Source organism: Populus euphratica, unplaced genomic scaffold (genome assembly GCF_000495115.2).
Source record: "Populus euphratica unplaced genomic scaffold, PopEup_1.0 scaffold1536.1, whole genome shotgun sequence".
Lineage (NCBI taxonomy): Eukaryota > Viridiplantae > Streptophyta > Magnoliopsida > Malpighiales > Salicaceae > Populus > Populus euphratica.
Window position 1 is genome coordinate 3071 of NW_011501385.1, and position 22079 is coordinate 25149.

General features: G+C 31.8%; 1 protein-coding gene across 1 annotated transcript; it reads left to right on the top strand.

The window, feature by feature from the left end:
• The first annotated feature begins 10370 nt into the window (after positions 1–10370).
• LOC105117800 (heavy metal-associated isoprenylated plant protein 26-like) lies at positions 10371–11409 on the top strand. Its single transcript, XM_011015561.1, has 2 exons — positions 10371–10802; positions 10924–11409. Exons 1-2 carry the CDS (start codon positions 10646–10648, stop codon positions 11217–11219), a joined length of 453 nt encoding a protein of 150 aa, XP_011013863.1. The 5' UTR covers positions 10371–10645; the 3' UTR covers positions 11220–11409.
• Positions 11410–22079: the final 10670 nt, after the last annotated feature.

Consider the following 22079-nt stretch of genomic DNA (forward strand, 5'->3'; position numbering starts at 1 on the left):
GAAAAGCGTGATCTTGATCTGGAAACCAAGATGCCTAAATGCATGGCAAATGCCTCCTTTTATAGGCCAAAATTGGGAACTATTGATTTGATGACTAATTGATGAGTGGGTGGCCAACTCTTAACTTGGTGATAATCTTTATCTTCTATTGTCTGCTCAAAACGTCATTGATAACATCAGGATTAGAACCACGTAAACAATAAAAGTTTTAGGAAATTATCTCAGCTTTCTAAGAAAAAAAAATAGAGGTCATTTGGACTTCTAGAACTCTAGATATGGGCCAAATACTAAACAATGGTTGGGCTACAAGACAGATTCAGATTTCTTTGTTGTTGCTACAATTTGGACTTGAAAATGGCTTTTTTAAATCTTAGGCTATGAAAATTATAGGCCTATGTCTTACCTTTCCATCCATATAAGGTAAACCTAAATCTGAAATCTACAACTCCAGATATGACCTAATTACTGAACAATATTCCAGTTTGGACTACATCAACATCTTTTTTTTTAAGTTTGGCCATCTCTTTCTTTGTCCTTTTAATTTCAGTTCTTAAACTCATCAATCAATCCTTTCATTTATGTGATAGGCCAGCGTTTAAAATGAATATTTACCACAAATTAAAGGTATTTTATATTATTAGATATGTTATTATAAAACATGCTTTAGTTAAGGAGTTATTGATACTTCAAGTTTAAAATGATTATATAAAACCTTGATAGAAATGCACTTTTAAGTACTAATCACTGGTTCTGTCATGAGTGATGTCCAAGTTGTACTTGTACTGTTTGACAAAATCATCCATAAGATCTTTTCATCTCCGGATTTTTGTTTTGTTCAATCTTGTATACCAACTCAAAATTGCTTCACTTAAGCTATCTTAAAAAAAGATATCAGTAGTTTTTCATCATGTATTACCTTTGCCATTTTATTATAGTAGGACTTGAGATGAGTTATGGGGCATTATGTTCCACTATATTTAATGAACTCAAAACATGAAACTTCTTTGGACAACCATATTTAGGACTAAACACATTTTTACTGCCCGTACCAGGTCATATAAGTCTACCCCTTTAATGACTTTGAGTCTGGCTTCTAACGCTTTTATTTTAGCTTGATCTATGCTATCAGATGATATTGCCTTATAGGACTCATTAGCCAATGTCTCTATGATTGTCAAGGCTGGTGTAGGTGTCGCTGACTGCACAAATATTAGGTTTTACTAAGGCTCTTAACCATGTTCGCTCATTCTTTCTTCAGGTTGCATTGTAGTAGGAGCCTAATTAATGGTGACCGGTCAATTAGAAGGACCTTCACCAAACATATTTCTTAGTGTTTGCTCAAGTAAACTAGTAAGGTGAGTCATGTTTTTCAAAGACTCCAACTCTTGAAAATAGGCATCATATAGAGCATGCTCTTCATCTTCCATGTTTCTTGCTTAAAGTTGGGTGTCGTAGAACTTTTGATGACCTATGTTTCAACCTAGTACGTATACATATAATTTACAATGAATTAATATATGCACATTAATCTATATGATGAACTCACCATTCAAGGGGTGACATATGACCATACTTCTTGCATGATGAAACATATGGACTAGAGTTGCCACCTAGGTTTAGTTATGGTGTTTAGAATTTATTAGTCTGTCTATCGTTTAAGAAAAGTCCTTCTTTGAAGGACATCCTTATGTTATCGAGTAAAAAAAACTTAACTATTCTATGTCAGCAATGAAAAAAATGAATTTTTAATATCAGGAATATAATTTATGTATAAATTTATAATCCCTAATACTAAAACATAACAACATAAATTTTTTGTTGTTTTTACAATTTTGGCCAAAGTCCTCTTAACTTTAATAAAATAGTTATTAAAGCCAAAATACATACGTAAAAATAATGCTCGATATTAATCAAAATAACATAAAAACTATATGGGAAAATTTTAAACATTCTAAAAAAATATTTGTGAATTAAAAAAAAAAGGCTGGACTTGGCCCACCCTTTCTAGGCTAGGCCGAATCTAACCCATCTACTATGGGTTGGGCTAATGTCTCGGCCCAGGCCCATATGGGCTGGTTGTTGTGCATCTCTATGTAACAAAATACAAGCAGGGCTTGGATGAGGGGGAAGTAAATGAGGCAGTAAGGGGTTACCTGTGGTGGCGTCGAGGCAATGTTGATGGTGGCGGAAATGCTGTTGTCACGGTGAAGGGACTATAGTGGTCGACGGGGCTTCTTTTCCCTATATAGAGGCGAGCGCTGCTGCATTTTCTTCTTCTGCTACTCGATAAGATGTGGCTGTTGGTGGCAGTGAAGAGGAAGCGCAACGGTTGCGCTGTTGGGGTTGAAGGCGATCGTTCTGCCCTTCTGCCTCTCTCTGTTTTTCATTCTCTTCTCTGCTTCTTCTCTTTCTTTTGGTCTTTTCCTTTTTTTTCTATTATCCCTATTCTCTTCTCTCTTCTTTTTTTTCTCCTCTTCCCTCCCCTTTTGTTTTCTTCATCTCCTCTATATTTATAGGCAAAAGCAGGGGAGACATATAGATGAGACGACCACTCTATTGCCACCCCTCTACCACCCCTCCAACACATGAAAAATGGTTGGCATCTTTTTGAAGAGAGAGATGGTGGTGACAGAGGAAGAAAAAATCTTCTTCTTCCCTTACTTCACGCGTTTCGGAAAAGAAGAAAACCTATAGTGCCGTTCAAAACAACATCATTTTGGTCCCTTTTTTTTGTAAACAGTGCATAAAATGGTGTCGTTTTGGTCAAAACACGCCATTTCATTTAAAAGAAAAAGGTGGCAAAAATGTGTCAGAGTTCACATTGGTCCTCAATTTGTAATTTGTTTAATCAAGTCCTAAATTATAATTTTGATTTAAAAATCAATGCAATTGTATCCCTGCCAAAATCAAACTGCAGCTTTGAAGTTGGCCATCTTTTTCACTTTGGTCCTTAGTCTTGAATTTATGCAATTTGACCCTCAATTGAGCAAATAAACTTCTAATTTCTTCAATTAGACCCCTGATTTGGTTTTAATTATAGCCTCTTTATTTATTTACCCTTTCTATTTTGATCATTGGTTTTGAATTTCTTCAATTAAGTTCTTAATTGGTCATCAAACTTTAATATTTATGCAGTTAAGCCCCTGATTTGATCAAATTAACTCTTAAAAATTATAATTTGACTCTAGGACTTTAATTTCTTTCAATTAACTTCAAAATCAATTTTTCTTGCAATCAAAACCTCCATAAATTTAATTAAACCTTTTATAAAATTTAATTGAGTCCATAAACATTTGATTTTGGACTTTTCTTCCTTAAATTGAATTTTTTTTGTCAATAGCATTTTTAAGGGTTAAAATTTCAAATCAATTAGAGTTCGGGAAGGTATCTCAATACGGGTCAACAAAGGCTATACGAATTTTGTTATTTACTTCTTTTTGACTTGTGGACTTCCTATTTGGCTAGGATTCTTTTTCTAAAGGGATGTGGCAGCTTATTTTGGAAATATACTAATTATACAAGGATGTTTAATGGGCTGCAACATAGTTTCCAAGTGTGGCAAGGATTCATAATTATTTCAGAATCCTTTTCTTACAAGGATTCCTTATTCATCCGAGCTACAAAAAGAAAGAAGACTTTAGAATACATTCTACCTTCAGATCAGATTTCCTAGTCTATTTGGGACTTCTTAATGGTGACAAATCTAATTCTAGCATATTTAGGATAGTAATTTTTGAATTTTTATATTTTTATTATTTTCTTCTTAGTCTTTAGGTTATTATTAGTTGTTTGGGTCAATTGTAAGTGGGCTACATATAAGTCCACCTAAGGGGGGGTCCATTAGGGTTTCTTTAAGTCTAGAATCACTATAAATAGAGGCATAACCAAACATGTAAGGGAAGACTATTCAGATTAATAAAACTTCTTGTTTGCCGCACTTTGTGTGTGTGTGTTGGTGAGATAATCTCCCTTCCATGGTTCTCTAATGAACTGAAAAACGACTTATCGAAGAACAACTGTCTTCATGGCGTCATCCTTATACTTCTCGTTCGCGAATCAATATTCGTTGGGTGGGGGTTTTCCATTTCCAATAGTGCTGGTGCCTAGGTACAATTTATCTTTGTGTCACACTCCTATCAAACCTGATTTACTTGGCTTTCCGGGAATTGGTGTCTTTGCGTGTAGGTTGCGTGACCATGTGATCACGAGGTTCGCATCAGTTGGTATCAGAGCTTGGCTCCATTAATCAGGTTATATCCTCATGGGCTGTTGGACAGATTTGGACTTCTTTGTTGTTGCTATAATTTGGACTTGAAAATGATCTATTTAAATATTGGCTCCATATAAAAGTTGTAGGACTATGTCTTACCTTTCTATCCATATAAAGTATATCTAAATCTGAGATCTACAACACTAGATATGCCCCTATTACTTAACAGTGTTCCGATTTGGACTACACCAACATCTTTTTTCTATGTTTCGCCATCTCTTTATCCTTTCAATTTCAGTTCTTAAATTCATCAATCAATCTTTTTATTTATGTGATAGGCTTGCATTTAAAATGAATATTTAACACAAATTAAAGGTATCTTAAATTATTAAATATGTTATTATAAAACATGCTTTAGTTAAGGAGTTATTGATACTTCAAGTGCAAAATGATGATATAAAACCTTGATAAAAATACATTTTTAAGTACTAATCACACCCCAAACTAGTTTATTACTTGTCTCTAGTAATCAAAACGTTAAAATAGAAAAACAATTTGTAAATTCCACAAAGCAAGGTATTCATCATTCAACTTCCATTAATCTATCTAGATAAACAAACTCTTATTAAATTTATATATTTGCTCAATACCTCTTCAACAAGATATTAATAAACTTTCCTTTTATGATCAATATATCAACACATAGTTATGGAGCTTTACTTAGAAGAAAACAAAATTTTTGTTCTAATGTTTAAGGTTAACTTCCTTGGGTTGAGATTTTTTTTCTTTTTTTTAACAAAAAATATATATACATGTAACTTAACACACAATGCATCTTTAACCCATGTAATGAGTTTTCGGCTAATGACTCCTAGACTAGTTGGTCTTCAAGCATTAGGTGTTGAGACACTCTTACGAGCTTAGTAACTCGAGTTGCAAATACTGATACATAGATAGTGCAATGTTTGATTGACACAACAAAAAGATTAATATCTTCTCCCAAGTGTAGAAGTGTCAAAGTAATAAATAACCCGGCAAAACCGGGGTCGAACCACAGGGAGGTTAATTGTATAAATTACAAATAACAATAATACAACAACAATAACAATAACAACAACAACAATAACAATAACAACAACAACAACAACAATAATAATAATAAAGAAAAAGAAGGAGAAGAAGAAGAAAGACACAAAGATTCACAAATGAAGACTCAAATCAAATCTAAGTATTTTACGGCTTTCCGTAGATGACCAATTTATACGACTTATGGAGGGATTAATTACAAGAATAAAAGAGTGTAGTTGGTCAATCAATTATTCAGCAGTAGTAGCAGAGATTATGATTTGTCATGCAGAAGATGTTAGAAATTCTTGTTCCACAACGTGATCAAGAAACGACAACAACTTATCATAATAACCATTAATATTTAACAAACCTATAGGTTTATGGTGAATGTGTAGTTGGGCCTAGGAGGAGATATGAAAGATCTCTTCCAATGTGCCTTGACCATCTAGTAAGGCAATGAAGGCATCAGCATGGTTAAACATTGCATTCATTCGAACAGACACTGTGGAGACCTGTAGTTCCTCTCCAATTATTTTTCCAATGATGTCCCCTTGTGCTAAAGCTTCGGGGACGACCCTCAAAACTTGACTACCTTCTAAAAATATAGCTACTAACACACCTCCCATTAACTCAAGACTGCCTCTTCCATACACTAAATAAATCTTTCTCTCAGTTAGCACTTGACCAAGATGATTTGTTGATACTAAAAACTCCTTTTCTTTTCCATGACTAGATCCACGAAAAACACAAAATTTTCTTATGTGATGACCTGAGGAACTTGCCATTTCTACACACTTCTATATTTGTTGAATGTATGAGTTGAGTAGAAATGAAAGGAAGGAAGAGAAGATTTTATAGATGAGGAATTAAAAAGGCAATTATACCACCTATATATAGGCCACCTGGAGTCTCACACACTCTCACTCTCTCTTTTTATTTATTTATTTATTTTTAAAAAAGCATGTGTATGTACAGGTAGTTGTGAATGTGGCTCATATCTTCCCTTGGTTTTACATCCAAAAATGACTTAAACGTCCTCTACGGGTAGGGGATGGGTTTCCCATCCAGTTTTCTTAAAAACTAGCAAACATGGTCTTTTTTAGTCAGATTCCCAAGACTTTATCAAACATGTTTTTTTATGAATTACACGATGCTTATCTCGACTTTGATGAGACTTAAGAGTCAATAGAAGATTATCCAAAGACTCTCTATATTTTGAAATAAATCCCACCTTTTGACAATTTTCATAGGTTTTGCGAAATGCATATGATTCCTTAAATATGATGGGCCAGTAAAATCCACTTTGTAAGATTTCTACAATCCTTTTTTTTGACAAAAAATGATACCCACGTGTCTTAGAGTGATAAAATTTAGTGATAGTACTTACCTTATTGTCAGGAATAAATCTTTAAAATATTTGATCAGGACAATAATTAAATAAATAAGGGTCATCCCAATAAAATTGTTGCATGTTGCTAAAAAAATTTCTTTCATCTTTGGTACTCTAGTGAGCTGACAAAAATCCTGAAGTAAGAAAATGTCTCCCCTGTTTTTGCCTATAAATATAGAGGAGATGAAGAAAACAAAAGGGGAGGGAAGAGGAGAAAAAAAAGAAGAGAGAAGAGAATAGGGAAAATAGAAAAAAAAATATAGATGAGACGACCACTCTATAGCCACCCCTCTACCACCCCTCCAACATATGAAAAATGGTTGGCATCTTTTTGAAGAGAGAGATGGTGGTGACAGAGGAAGAAAAAATCTTCTTCTTCCCTTGCTTCACGCGTTTCGGGAAAGAAGAAAACCTATAGTGTCATTCAAAACAACATCATTTTGGTCCCTTTTTTTTTTTAAACAGTGCATAAAATGGTGCCATTTTGGTCAAAACATGCCATTTCATTTAAAAGAAAAAGGCGGCAAAAACGTGTCAAAGTTCACATTAGTCCTCAATTTGTAATTTGTTTAATCAAGTCCTAAATTGTAATTTTGATTTAAAAATCAATGCAATTGTATCCCTGCCAAAATCAAACTGCAGCTTTGAGGTTGGCTATCTTTTTCACTTTGGTCCTTAGTCTTGAATTTATGCAATTTGACCCTCAATTGAGCAATAAACTTCTAATTTCTTCAATTAGGCTCCTGATTTGGTTTTAATTATAGCCTCTCTATTTTATGTACCCTTTCTATTTTGATCATTGGTTTTGGATTTCTTCAATTAAGTTCTTAATTGGTCATCAAACTTTAATATTTATGCAGTTAAGCCCCTGATTTGATCGCATTAACTCTCAAAAATTATAATTTGACTCTAGGACTTTAATTTGATCACATCCTTTTTCTAGGTGCTTAACTGCATCCTTTTTCACTATTATATTTTTCCATTTACAAAATATTTTTAGGTGCTTTAACATCTTTTTTCACTATTATATTTTTTGATAATATTTATTTATTTATTTATTTGAAAAATATATATATATAAATTAAAAGAATAACTCAAAAATAGACTATGACACTTAACTATGCACTCCTTCTTTTATGGGTAAATGGAAAATTATTAAGATGCATGAAGATACACATTCATTTTCTTTTTCTATGTCAGAAACTACAAATCACATCATTTTTCATTGTACAGTGTCTTGAAAATTCTGGAACATAATAGTTAGCTAGTGAGGAATTTCATAGTGCATATCATTGGATGATTTGTTTTATTAGTGCCGATGATTGATTAAGGGAAAGTTTCAACAAAAGACATGACAAGGACTCTTCTATAGAATAATATGGATTATCTCGCATGTTAAGAACAAATTCCTATTTGAAGCAATCATCGTAGATTGCGGTTGTATTTTTTGTTTTTGTTTTATTTCAAAATGTTGCATCTTGGATTTTTTCCTATAAACCTAGTTTCATTTATATTGGCATGGATATGCTAAACAATAAAAAGTGTATAGCATATTGAAATGTTATTATATCTGTTCTTTGTATATGCTGGTTTTCCATCCATTAGATGGCTAGCTTTTATACAGTTGTGAACAATAATTGAGTTCCTTACAGTTCAGGAATGGTTTAACTTTTGGAGTAAAGATTCTTCCACTTGCACCCCTTTCACCTTATTCCATGCCAAAGGCTAAAAGAAGACTATTCTACTGTCGCATGGTGTTTGATCACGTAACTTAATTGGTTTGGCATTTCGCTCGCCATTCTAACCATCTAAAAGAGAATATATTCTTGCATGGATTATTTGACAAAAATAAACATGATTGATTTACTTTCAAGTCTTGGAATCTTGTCTGTGACATGACATTGTAGCTTGGGGCCTTCAAGGAAGACCGAAGTGGTTTTTTCTGAAGTTAACGTGGAATTCTTTCTATTACCCAAACCGAACCAAAATGAGGGGAATAGAGAAAACTAGGGTGTGCTTAATTGCTTGCATGTCCATTCATTATGCCTGTCAATACTACTGCTTTACAGTGGTTTGTTACCAATTATGCTCGTCAAATGTTATTTTTGGCGTTCCTTCGCACACTTGCTGTTTCTTGGATAAATAGTTTAAGATGGGAAAAATAAAGGATTAGTTTAGAGGCTCGAAAATATTATTTTTGAAGTATTTTTCTCGTACAAAAACTTATCTGGAATATAACTAAACATTTTAAACCTCTTAAAAGATAAAAGAAGACAAGACAAATGAGAGAAGATAAGCCAGATTGATGGTCAATACGTTCAAATGGGTGGCATGACACGTGTATGCCATTGGAGTTTGTCATGTATAAATTGTATTTGATGCTATTAGATAACTCTGGTTGCTATATTCTATTGTGGTGGCATGTGTCCGAGGAGACGGAAGCTGTCGGGACTGGTCAGCCCAGTGAAAGCCTCTTCACAGTAACGTTCCCCTGTTCTCCTACGTTAATTTTTCTTCTATACATAAGTGTTAACAATCCCATGATTCCTGATAACAAAAGGTATACTATAATGCTCATCCTTGTATACACTCCATAAGAAATGGTTACATAGTGTTGAGATTAATTAACGTTAACAAGACTTTGGGCTGGATGATCAGGACCGGCCCGACATCATAGTTTGCTGAAATCTGGCATGCAGCACTGTAAAATGACATTGATACATCGTTCTGGGTCTGTGATTAATTTCCATGTCCCATTATTTTGAAGGAACCCATGAAGCACCTGCATGAAATACGTTTTAGCTCAGTATAATTTTTGTCCAGAGGGTTCTACTGGGACTGACGAGCGCTTGAAGATATCCTCTGCCAGCTCTTGTCCCTTCATCTGTTGTTGCTTTTAGTCGGTAGAAATCAAACCCTTGTTTACTATCCCGTTACTTGATTTCATTTGAATGATTTGAAATTGACAACAATAAAGTTGTTAATCAAAGCAAAATAATTGCCATTTAACTAGCTAACCCTATCCTCTGTTATGAAGAAAAAGGATAACTGCATAATTTTCTTTATCAAAACCTAACCTAAAGGAGAAAAACTTCAATTTCATGGAAGTAGAGTCATGAAGTGAAATGGGGAACTTTTTAGCCAGGTGCCATTTGTCAAGAAGCCACTCTCATTTTAGGCTTTGTTTATTCTCTTCTCTCCCTCTTTTTTTCTCAGTCCCACCGCCCATCAATTCTCCATTCAAACAAGCAATTCACTAGCGTACACTCACTAGTAAACAATACTCCTTTCAAACAGGCTCAACTAAGCTGCCCTATCCTCCTTTATGTTCGTATTTTCACCCCCACATGGAATCCTACTCAGCCATTTGATTCGGACCTGGACATGTGGCAATTGGATCACATGAAACGTGGCATGCAACTTTATATTACCCCATTATTAAATGCATCCGTATACAAAGTCTTGAATATTGAATAATATACAGGATCAACTTTTAACTGCCACTTTTTATCATGCGTTGCCCGCAGACGTTACTGTTGCTTTATCTTTCGTGTACCCGAAGAAATGAACTCTGGACCAAGCAAGTCTTGCAGAGATTTGGAGTTTGGAGACAAATTAATATATATCTTGTATAGATTTACCCTAGATATTTTTTTTCTTTTTTTATATTTTAGATTTGGAGCTCGGTTACTATATATATAGTAGGGCTAGAGTGTCCTCTGGTCACCTGCCATCCTTTATCTACACTTTGTTTTTCTGTCTCTTGCATTCTTTTGGCACACAATTGAAAGAAGAACGAACAAGTTAAGAGTGCTAGTCTTTCTCTCCTTTGAAACCAAGCCGGAAGCCATGAGGCCTTATTTTGAATCCTTGTAATTTCAAGTAACTCATACTATATATATATAATTAACAGCACAGTTTCTCCTATAATTAAGATAAACAATTAAACGTTTTCGAGAGTGTAAAGGAAACACGAAATGGGAGTTGCAGGAACTTTGGAGTACTTATCTGATTTGCTAAGCAATGTCAAGAAGGGCAAGAAAAGGAAGCATATGCAGACTGTAGCACTCAAAGTTAGGATGGACTGCCAGGGCTGTGAACGTAAGATCAAGAGTGTCCTCTCCGGAGTTAAAGGTACTTATCTGTGCATGGATTTCGGTCTTCTCATGCTATACTTCTTTAATTTTTATGTTTGTTCTGCTTTCTTTTCTTGGGATCAAACAAAGCTTCTTACTAAATTATGTCTGTCTTTTAGGTGTTAAATCTGTGGACGTCGACATGAAGCAACAAAAGGTGACTGTGACTGGGTACGCAGAGCCAAAGAAAGTGTTGAAGGCAGCTCAATCGACAAAGAAGAAGGTGGAGATGTGGCCTTATGTGCCATACACTTTAGTGGCAAACCCCTATGTTTCACAGGCTTATGACAAGAAAGCACCTGCTAATCATGTCAGAGCCGTTCCGGTCACCGCCACCATCAGCGAGACCACCATGGACGACAACTACACCAACATGTTTAGTGATGAGAACCCCAATGCCTGTTCCATCATGTAGACTTACATAAAATGTAAAGTTTCAGGCTAAATTAGTCAGTATAGTGTAGATATAGAATCTGCTTCACTAAACTTTTTAAGAAATTTATTTTCGAGTGTTTGTGGTAGATACGTGGAGGTTTAGAATTGGCCATTATTGCGGGTAGTTATGCGACAGCTACATCTATAATTTAATGGTTTTTTTTTTTTTTTTTTTTGTGATTGACATTTTCATGATGCTGAGATACTGCTTTTTCTTGCAGGGAAAAATTTATTTTAATATTGTTATTGCCTAAATACATTTACCTTTGAAGAAGTTTTCATGTGATTCGGTGTATTAGGCCAAGATACACAATCACACAAGAAACTATATGCTGATCTCCGACCGAAGCATTTGAAATAAAACCTTATTACTTGGAGTCACTCAGATGAAAAGGATAAGAAAGCAATAAGCAATACTTTATTTTTTGTTTAAGGAAAATTACTCCAGAAAAATCACTATTTTCACACAATATTTGGATAAAATTAGTAATTGAATATACGCCAATTGATCTTACAAGCAACATTAGATATTTTCAAGTTTTAATGATAGGATAATAAAGAAAATTTCATGTTTCTTAAATTTAAATTATTTATTTGGAAACTAGTGCGTACAACTGAGTTTAAAATGTCATATTTTATTAGAGAAACGAGTCATGCATACTATCAAATCAACAGGATGAAGGATTATAAATAATATATTAATGTAAACTCTCTCTTTGACCAAAAAAACTAATCACCAAATCTTCATGAATAAAGGGAAAAAATCACGATAATTGAGGGAAACAATCTTGTAAATAATATCTGCAAAATTTCATTTGAACCTCTATATATTTAAGAGAGAACAAAATAAATTATATTTTAAAATTTTACTTGATAATTTAATTTTATAAGTGGAAATAATTTTGATATTAAAGTTTTAATAACTAAATGATTATGAGTTTAAATTTTATTATTTTTATTTATTTAATAAAAAATAAGTATAAAATAAAATCTATACAAGTTCTAAATTCAAAAAAAAATAATTAAAAAAATATAAATTATATATATAATATATCACTTAAAAACTTAATCTTCAGTGTGATCTCATCAGGTTTCAAAGTTCAAAACTACTCTGTTATATATATATATATATATATATATATATATGGGTTCTTCTATGCCCTTCTAAAAATTGTACAGCAAAAATTGAATTAGTTCATGTACTATCGTCCAATTTGATTTTGCCACGTCTAAGTTAAAGTAAATGTAATTAATTTTAAGCGGCTAAAAAAGACATTTAATTGGCTAGCTGCTATTGGGAGGAGGTATACTTATTGATTAGAGGCTATAGATTTTCTATAGATTATAGGTTTTAATTTGGAGCAAAAAAGCTTGCATATCTTCGACGAACAAAAAGAATCTACTAAGATTTAGTTATTGGCATAAGCATTCGAATCATCTAAGATATAGTTTCATTAGCTGTAAAATATTGCTATCTTGATCGATGGCCTGCTTAAATTATGGTCAGTAAGGTAATATGTACAAATTTCTATCCATTTTGACACTCACAGTTTATCAATAAATATTTTATGAATAGATTCATAAACAAAAAATAATTTATTATAAAAACATTTTTATGTAATTTTTAGTTTGTTGGTGAATTTATTAATAATAAATTTATTGATAGATTTATAAATAGACAAAATACATAAAAATAATTTACTTACTTTATTTTATTAGTATTAATTCCCTTGAGTAATTTGTCATATAACCAACGAAATACCATATGCAATTCTGTTGATGTTTTTATTTATTTAACAATATATTCATCGATAAATATAACATATTATTGACAAAATACCATCTATAATTCTATCATAGAGTTAATAGTAGTAGTAACATTTATAGTAATTTTTTCCTGTTAATAATATTTTAAAATATTTTTAAAAAATATTCAATAGAAATAGAAAAATAATTAAAATAATATAAAAATTAAATATTTATTACAAATTTAAATATTTGTATGCTCAAATACAATAAGAAGGGGCATATAGACCACCCATGTATGATCTCATCTTCATTACTACTAGGTAGAGTTTTTTGTAATCCAGAATCATTTACATTTTTCATTATGATGACCAATGTGATTTTGTACTCATTGATCTAACATTGCCTTGAACTTAAGAGTTTGAATGTTCAAAATCGATTATGAGCATCTAATGATCTAAATACTATGAGTCATCTGCAAATTTTGGATCATAGTGTTAGAGAGTCCATACACTGAATTTCGATCAAGCCTACTGAATGATTCTGCCTCCAACCACAAATATTTTAGCGCTCATCACTCTACACATATATTTCAACAAAAAGCTTCATCAGGCTTGACTCACGTTTAAGAACTGTAACCTATAAGATACAAATATTTGTAGTTAAATATACTTATAAAAAATTAAAAATTAGAAAAATATAGTAGTTATAAAAAACATCTTATCATTTGCTTCACAAGAAAAACAATAAAATAAAGTCATTAGTGTGCATGGTAATAAAACTGTGAACACACTAGTGTCAGTTCTCTGCATTAGACTGTGATCGTCAAGTGAAATGTACGGATATCAATTTTAAATGTAGTTTGCCCATATAGCCTCCAAGATATATGGTAGTCTGAAATCCTTCCAAACTAACATGTCGTTCCCTACTAGAAGCTCACTTTCTCTTACCTATTTTTTTGCTTTCTTTTTCATCTCGTACAAAAAAATCACTCAACCTACATGTTACCAATAAATTATATGTTAGTAAATAAAAAATAAAATGTTAATATTTGAAAAAAAAACTTATCCTGATTTTGATTTTACCCAGTTACAACGTGATTCTCTCAAACCTTCTTTGCAATATTATCATTAACTCTCTCCCATTCAACTTTTCCATTGCAGCAAAAATCTATAAAATAAAATTTTTAGTAATTTCAATAAACTAACTAAATTAACATAATAAAAAAATATTTAAGTTAATACTAACCTTAAACTTTGAAAACTATACATCAACTTGCGGTTCACATTCAAGATGTTTGAAAACTTGGCTCCATTGCAACAATAAAATTCCCATCGATAATTTAAAGGTTGATGTTATGGCTCTTGCAACTTTAATGTTTGTAAACTTGAAACTGGAGTCACTAAATAAAATTATTTAAAAACATTATTAAACATGTCATTGTGAAAGCAAGTAAAACTTACATTGAAAGGTCATCCTTCTAGTTGGTCTTGTACTTACAGATAAATGGATTCTATTATGAAGGGATCCCCCTATACATTATGGCATCGCACTCGATGACCCTACATCATGAATCAATGTCTGTGCCTCAGGTACTTACTCTTGGTCGACACGTAATGACTCGTGGTTATTAGCATCATTACTAGAAGAATTAGTAGTGGCTTTTCCCTATGCATCTATACAAATTAACTAGAAAGAAATTCAAATATTTTAATTTTTTTTATAAATAATTCTGCAGCACCTCCTCTATACAAGAACCCACCTAAAGTTTTTAAACTTGCAAATACACAGCATATATGCCACAAACTAATTAATTTATTCAATTTCTTCCAATAAATTAGAATAATTTAATTTTGCACAAAATTCTCATTTTCTAAGTGGTAATATATTTAATCCTAAATTTATAAAAATTTAATCTAAATTAAGAAAATTTCATAATAATAATTCAAATTAATCCTACATATTTAATTGAAATTGATCAACAAATTAAAAAAAATAACTAAAATTCTTCAAAATAATGAAATAAGTATTGAAATAACAAATAAAATTGAACAAAAATAATAACAAAAAATCAAAAAAATCAAAAAATAAAATTATTTACTAGCGCCTTGGAATTCTCATTTCTTCGATGATTTTGTTGGGAAATATATACCCCGGTAAAAAAGAGCATTAATTGTTAACGTGTTGGAATTCATATTTTATCAGTAATTTTGTTGGTAAAAAAATATTAATTATTAATATCTTGAGAAGTGAACAGTTTTCATAGTCACTAGAATATACCAACAAAAACATTTCATTGGTATATTTATGTGTAATTAATACCATGAACAATGACAATTAGAAGGGGAACAATTTTCATTACTATTGAAATATATCAACGAATACATTCTATCGGTATTTCCATCCGTTTTAAATAATATATAATGTCAAATTGTATCTGTATTTTCTATTTATACATCTTGCAAATACTTAAATTTATAATTGCACGCACAACACAATAATACTAGTTCACATCACAATAATAAAATAAATATTTCCTTATTATTCAATAATATATTAACATCATTGTCATTACATTAAAGTGAATTTCATCCATAAATTTTATATTATAATTTATGGAAATGCTAGTTTTTTATACATGCTATAACTAATAACCATTTCATATGCAAAAAAAATCAATAAAATCATTGACAATCCACATCAAGCTGTCTTGATCTGAAAATTATGTTTCCTTGATACATTATATGTCAAAGCCTCGGATGATTATAACTATTTCATTTCATCAATTAATAGATGAAGAAAAACATCTATATTGTCACTTGAACTCTTAGGATCAAGTATAACTATAGATCAAAATATGAACTTTGACCTCATACACATCTTTGATGGCAAGTTGTAAATCGTAAGTATCATCAATCAACAAGAATAAAGTGCAACAAATAACCAGAATGGAATGAATTTATCTGTACATAACCTAGATGCATGTTCCTTAATTTCATTAAAAACTGAGTATGCATATTATTAAAATATCCTAGATGCATGTTCCTTCATTTCATTAAAAAACTGAGTATGCATATTATTAAAATATTTTCGGGCTTCACCATTAAAAGAGTGTACCATCACTCCATCCATCGTATCATATGATTAATGTCATGTTATATACTCAGCAGTCTTTGGTGACATGAATGACCTCTGCAATCTAAGTATGATTGGGAAGTATCTAAGTTTTATGTGTGTGACAAGAGTCTTTTCTTTATCAGTTCTGGTTTTATAATGAGAATGTCTACATGTTCTGCACTTAATCATCTCTGTATTTTCAAAATACAATATGCAGAAGTTTGGATATATGTTAATTTTTTGGTATCCTAGACGAGAGCTTTCATTATGGATTTACCAGCATAGAAGTTATCTTTTAACATATTCCTTTTAAGTAAAATGCTTCTTGCTCATTCGACAATTCTATCATAATCGACCTCACTTAACATATAATTTGACTTGATAGTGACATAATTGCAACAGTTAACAATTTACTATGATGTGTGCAACGATCTAATAATGGTTCGTCATAATCTTTTAAAATATTAAAAAATATGGTTGCGTCTGTATTAGGTTCTTTATCTATGATTGGACATTGACCAACATAAACCTAATTCATTCTCATTGCATTTATAATTATACTCCTATAAGGATTACTATTGTCATTCATAACTTCATGCATGTTGCTAGCACTAGAAGTTGACCTAACCATCTTCTCTACCATAGTACCGTGAGAAACATATGGTTCTCTATATGCATACCAACTCATATATTTCTTCATGAATTCTTTTTTATATAAGATATATCATTACAACATCTAAATCGATAAATTTTTTATTTTTACACTTATTGAATAAACATCTAATATCACCTCCACTAATATTTTTCAGATTAAATAGTGCATAATTAATAAAATTCTAAAATCCATTACAATAATCTATCATCCACAACCTTCAGGGAAAATATCAATATATTCATAAATTATCATCCATTACTTATATCAAACCTATTTAAATAATGATGACAACATATATTAATTAACTATGTAACTATATAAATTTGCAAAAATATTGGTTTATCTCAATCTTATTCAATCTATATTAATAGTTCTCTTAATTCATTATCAATTATATATCTACATAAATTTAAATTTCTACACATTTACTGAAAATTACAACTCAGCAACAAAATTAACAAAATATAAAACAAATCCATTAAATAAGTTATTATTTATTTCATCAAAAAACATCGAAGTCAAATATTCGACTTAAGTTTTATCAATTGATAAACAAATACAATTTTACAAAATCTAAAACAAGTCATAATATGTACAAATCATAAATCTATATAATAAAATTCTATGAGAAAAAAAAACTATACAACAAATAAACACCCAAACAAAATACATATAAAATATGCGAAAAGCATTAACATTTAAAAATTAGATTCAATTAAAATAATAGTAGATTTGCTTACTTATAATGGAGAGTTCTTAATAAAATTTGAATCAGAATATAGATGAAGAAAAACCGAATGTTGTGGTTACTGGATTTGTTGTAGAGTGTTGAATTGTATTGAGATGAAGGGGAGTGGGTGGCTATTTGTTGTAAAAAAATGCATAAAGTGTTAGGAGAAATTGGAGAGGGAGAAAAGGTTCGATTTCCAAATCATTAATTAAATATTTTCAATAGATATGTCGACAAAATTGTTATATCAGGCATTCTAGTGGTCATTCTATTGGTAAAAAATATTATATTACCATACGATTTATCTTTTTGAATTTCATTGTAATATCGTCTGTAATTCCATCGGTATATATCGAGGAATTATTTTTGTTGGTTTATTTACGAATGAATTTTACTGTCAGGTTAATTCTGTCTGTAAAGTCATTGGTAAAAGTTATATATTATTATATTTTTCTAATTTTTTCTTATTTCTTTTTTTTCGCACTTCAATTCCCTTGATATATACCAACAAAAAGTTTCCATTAGTTTTTACCGAGATATATAATGATAAAAAATTATTTTGGTAAAATTCATAGCAATCTACTAACGAAAATTTTTTGTTAGTGTTTATGTTTGTACTTGTCAAATTTTTCATTATAATCACCTTTAATTTTATTCAATGAAATACATTATTGAAACAAAAACTATATATTTTTTGTTGAGAAAAGGTAGATTAATAACAAAAAAAAAAAGATTACAATAGCAAATTATTTTGTTTCAATAGAATTTAAATTATTACTTCTTTTTTTATAAAAACAATTATAAGAATTTAAACTATTACTTCTTTTTTTATAAAAACAATTATTGATATAATTTAACAAAAATATTTAAATGGCTTCTGCTATACTAGATCATATGTTTCTGAGTTTTCATATTTAAAAAATTAACTATTAGCTCCTCCACGACAGAAACGGATTTCACGGCCGACCACCGTTTGACATGGTCTATCACTCTCTATATCTTCTCTTAAATTACTAAATTTCACCGACAATATTAATATTTGATACATATTAAATTTGCAAGTCGGTGGCGTGCGGTGGGAGTCCTGGTGATCAAGGTAAACTTTATGGGTTATCCTAAATATTTTAAGATTTGTCATCAGAATAAACTTAGAAATTTTTATTATTAATTTAACAAAATAAAAGCAAAGGAAGATTGAATTTACGTCATCCAAAGTATTTCTTGGTGCGGAGATTAATTGGTCTTCGGGCTCGCGTCGGCAGCAAGAATGCATGATTAATGGGAGAGAAGATGATGTTTGGGAGGTTACGAATATTGTAATCGTTATCAACGCGGTAAGCCAATTTTTCTACGTAACAAGGCAACTTTCATACAAGAAATAAAATGAATTTCTGAACCGAACACGTGGCATTTCTACCAAATCAGGTCAAACACATCTTTGACCGCTTACTTATGTCAAATGTCAAAGTTGTTGGATTGATTTCATCGAATGATTTAGATGCTTGTAGTTATCCACACGTTTGATCATGACGAACATGTGGCATGCTCTCCCATGAAAATAAATAAATAAATAAATAAAGATTGCATGTGGGCATGAAATGATCTCTGTATGGGCCTTCATATGGGGCCTAAAATGTTGTTCAATCCAAACTTGCAGGTACATCGCCCATTTACCTGGTGGGTTGGGAAAAAAATAAGTTACATATAATAATAATAATAATTTTTTATTTGAAAATATATTTTTAGAATAAAAAATAAATTATTTTAAAAAAATACAAAAAAAAATGCACGGACATCTGTCCATGCCCTAATGCTGAACCATTGAAGCTTACGAAGTGACAGAACTATATGGCCCGATCATATGGACCAAGACTCTCTGATTGATTGATGATATAGCGAAGGCCTTAAACCTCTGGCGCTACTCAGATTGATGCACCAGAAAAAGATAGCCCGAACGATGTGAGTTGCAGATTTTGGCATCCGGAAAGCAGGCGTGTCAATTCAAACAGCACAAGGTCATATGCTGGCTGCAACAACATTAATAACATGGAGCAGAAAACAGTAGATGCGTGCCAGCGCCGTGATTGAAGTTTAGCTGTAACTAGCTATCAGTATACTACAAGATCTTTGCTTGAAAATGTCCATGGATCCCAATCCCCAAGTAGTTCACATAAATATTCATTGAATCTTGAATGATTTGTTCTGGTATATTCATGTCGCACTTATGCAAACAGGAAGTATATATCAGATGATTAACTTTTCTGCTCTCATGGGGAAGGGAACACAAATCAAACAAGAAACAGATCATTAAGCCATAACCTAGCCTAATTTGGTGTTGTAACTTGGAAACACAGAACTGAAATGGAACGTACATGGAGGACATGTACTCTTCTACCTCATGTTTTTAAGGCTATCTTTTATACATCTTTCTCAGTCTTTCAAAATTGCTGGTGGACAGTGTAAGAACATATAGAGGTTGAATATATCTAATGGCAACAAAATCAAGTCTTGATTCTAACAACAAATACAGCAAGACGCTGATATGTGCAGCGTACCACCTTCACCATGCAACCACATACGTACTAAGCAGACTTATTTGATTTTAAAGATAGTATAAATTTATTTTCATATTCAGTTTTTTAAAGTCTCAATTTAGGAGAATTAAAATCAACTTTTTTAACTCTTTTACTTATCAATAAATCTATAAAAATATTATCGCATGTGTACAACATCGCAGCGATTGTCCTCCATACTCATGTGTGCGTATCTGGAAAATATGGAAAGACAAGGAATTCTTGCCTTTTATCAGTAGAAAAATTGAATGGAGTCGCCACCTAGTATTATGGTCATTAGGAACCCTAACTAGTTTTAGAGATCGGGTATGAAAACTTGTTGCATAAAGGGAAGTTATTAGTACCCTAAATACATCCTACCTAAGGTAAGCTACATTATTTTATTTGTCTAGTCAAAATCTAAGGTTTGGTCGTGTTTTTTAATTGTTGGTCCTGTTTATCTAAAATTCAAGAAAAGCCCTCCTTATCTTAATGGGGTAGAATCTAACCATTCTAACGTTGGAAAAAGATTTAATATTCGGAATACGTATTACGTATAATATTATACCCCGGATACTAAAAGACAAGCAAAATAAAATTTTTTTCATTTTTTTTGAAATTTTGGCTAATGTTCTCTTGACTTTAATAAACTGGTTATTAAAACCAAAATACATGCTAAAACATTGTTTTTTTTTATATATAAAAAAACACAATATGATTTTTTAGCTTTAAGACACTTGACTGTATGCACCAAAATATTTTTTTTCTATTTTTCAAATTTTTTTGTATTTTGAAAGTTTTGATAAAAATTAGGTATTTTAATATCAGATTTTGTATTTTTAGCAATATAAAAATACTACTTGATATTAATCAAAATAAGATAAAAAATACACAAGAAAATTGTAAAAATTCCAAAAAAAAAAATTTGAATTTTTTTTTTTAAAAAACTAAACCGGACTTGACCCAACCATTCTAGGTTAGACTCAACCCAACTGCGTGGGCTGGGTTGATGTTCGAGTCTATAACCAAAATACTGATTACATTGCTGAGCACAATGACCAGTAATTATAATTAGCTGGTTACTGTGCTCCTATAATTAGCCGGTTATTGTGACCTAACTAGTTAATTATTTCTCTTGCTGCAGAAATGTGAACATTACATGCTCTATGCAAGAGACCAACCAAAAAGACGAGAAGACAGAGAAGAGTGTTACCTAGAATGGAAGTGCTTTAGTAGCTAAGCTGACGGCGACTTGTAGTGGTGGTCGGGCGTTGTTCCAGACTGCGATGCTGCTGTTACAGTTTTGTTTTCTTCTTCCCGCTACCTTCTGCTATCTATGCCCCTCCCCCTCGTTTGTTCTGTTCGTCCCTGTTTATGGTCTGGCGGTGGCGGTACCATCTACAGCAAAGAGGCATAATGGCGGTGGCGAATAAATCCGAGCGGTGATCCTTCTTCTTTTTATCCCTTATATCTCTCAGCGTTTTTGTTTTTTTCTTCTCTTTGTTCTTTTTTTTTTTTTTGTATCTCTCTTCCTCCTCTCCTTTGTTGTTTTTTATTCTCCAAACAATCTTCCTCCCTGCTTCTCTCAAGTCTCATCGGCTGTCTTATCAAAATTTTTGTTGTTTTACATTCACAAACTCTTCTCACTCCGTCTGCGTGCCTATTTGTTTTTTTTAAAACCAAAATCCTTCCCCCTCATATTGTCTATTTTCTTTCCCCTTTCGCTCCCCTCTGTTCTGTCTTCCCCACTCTTTGTCTTTCGCTTTTTTTCTTCGTCTTTTCCTCCAAAATCCCCCCTTGTAATATTTTTCTCCGGTCGTTCCCTGTTTTCTCTTCTCTATTCTTTCCCCTGTTTTTTTTTCTTCTCGGTGTTGTCGTTCTCTCTTTTTTTTACTCTCCAGCTCCCCCCTCCTTTACTTCATCTCTCTTCCTCTATTTATAAGCAGGAAGAGAGAGAAGCCACCCTTCCCTATCTTATCAAGGCGCAGGGCTGCACCAGGGTGGTGTGGAGTGGCTTCTGCACAGCCACCCCCCCCACTG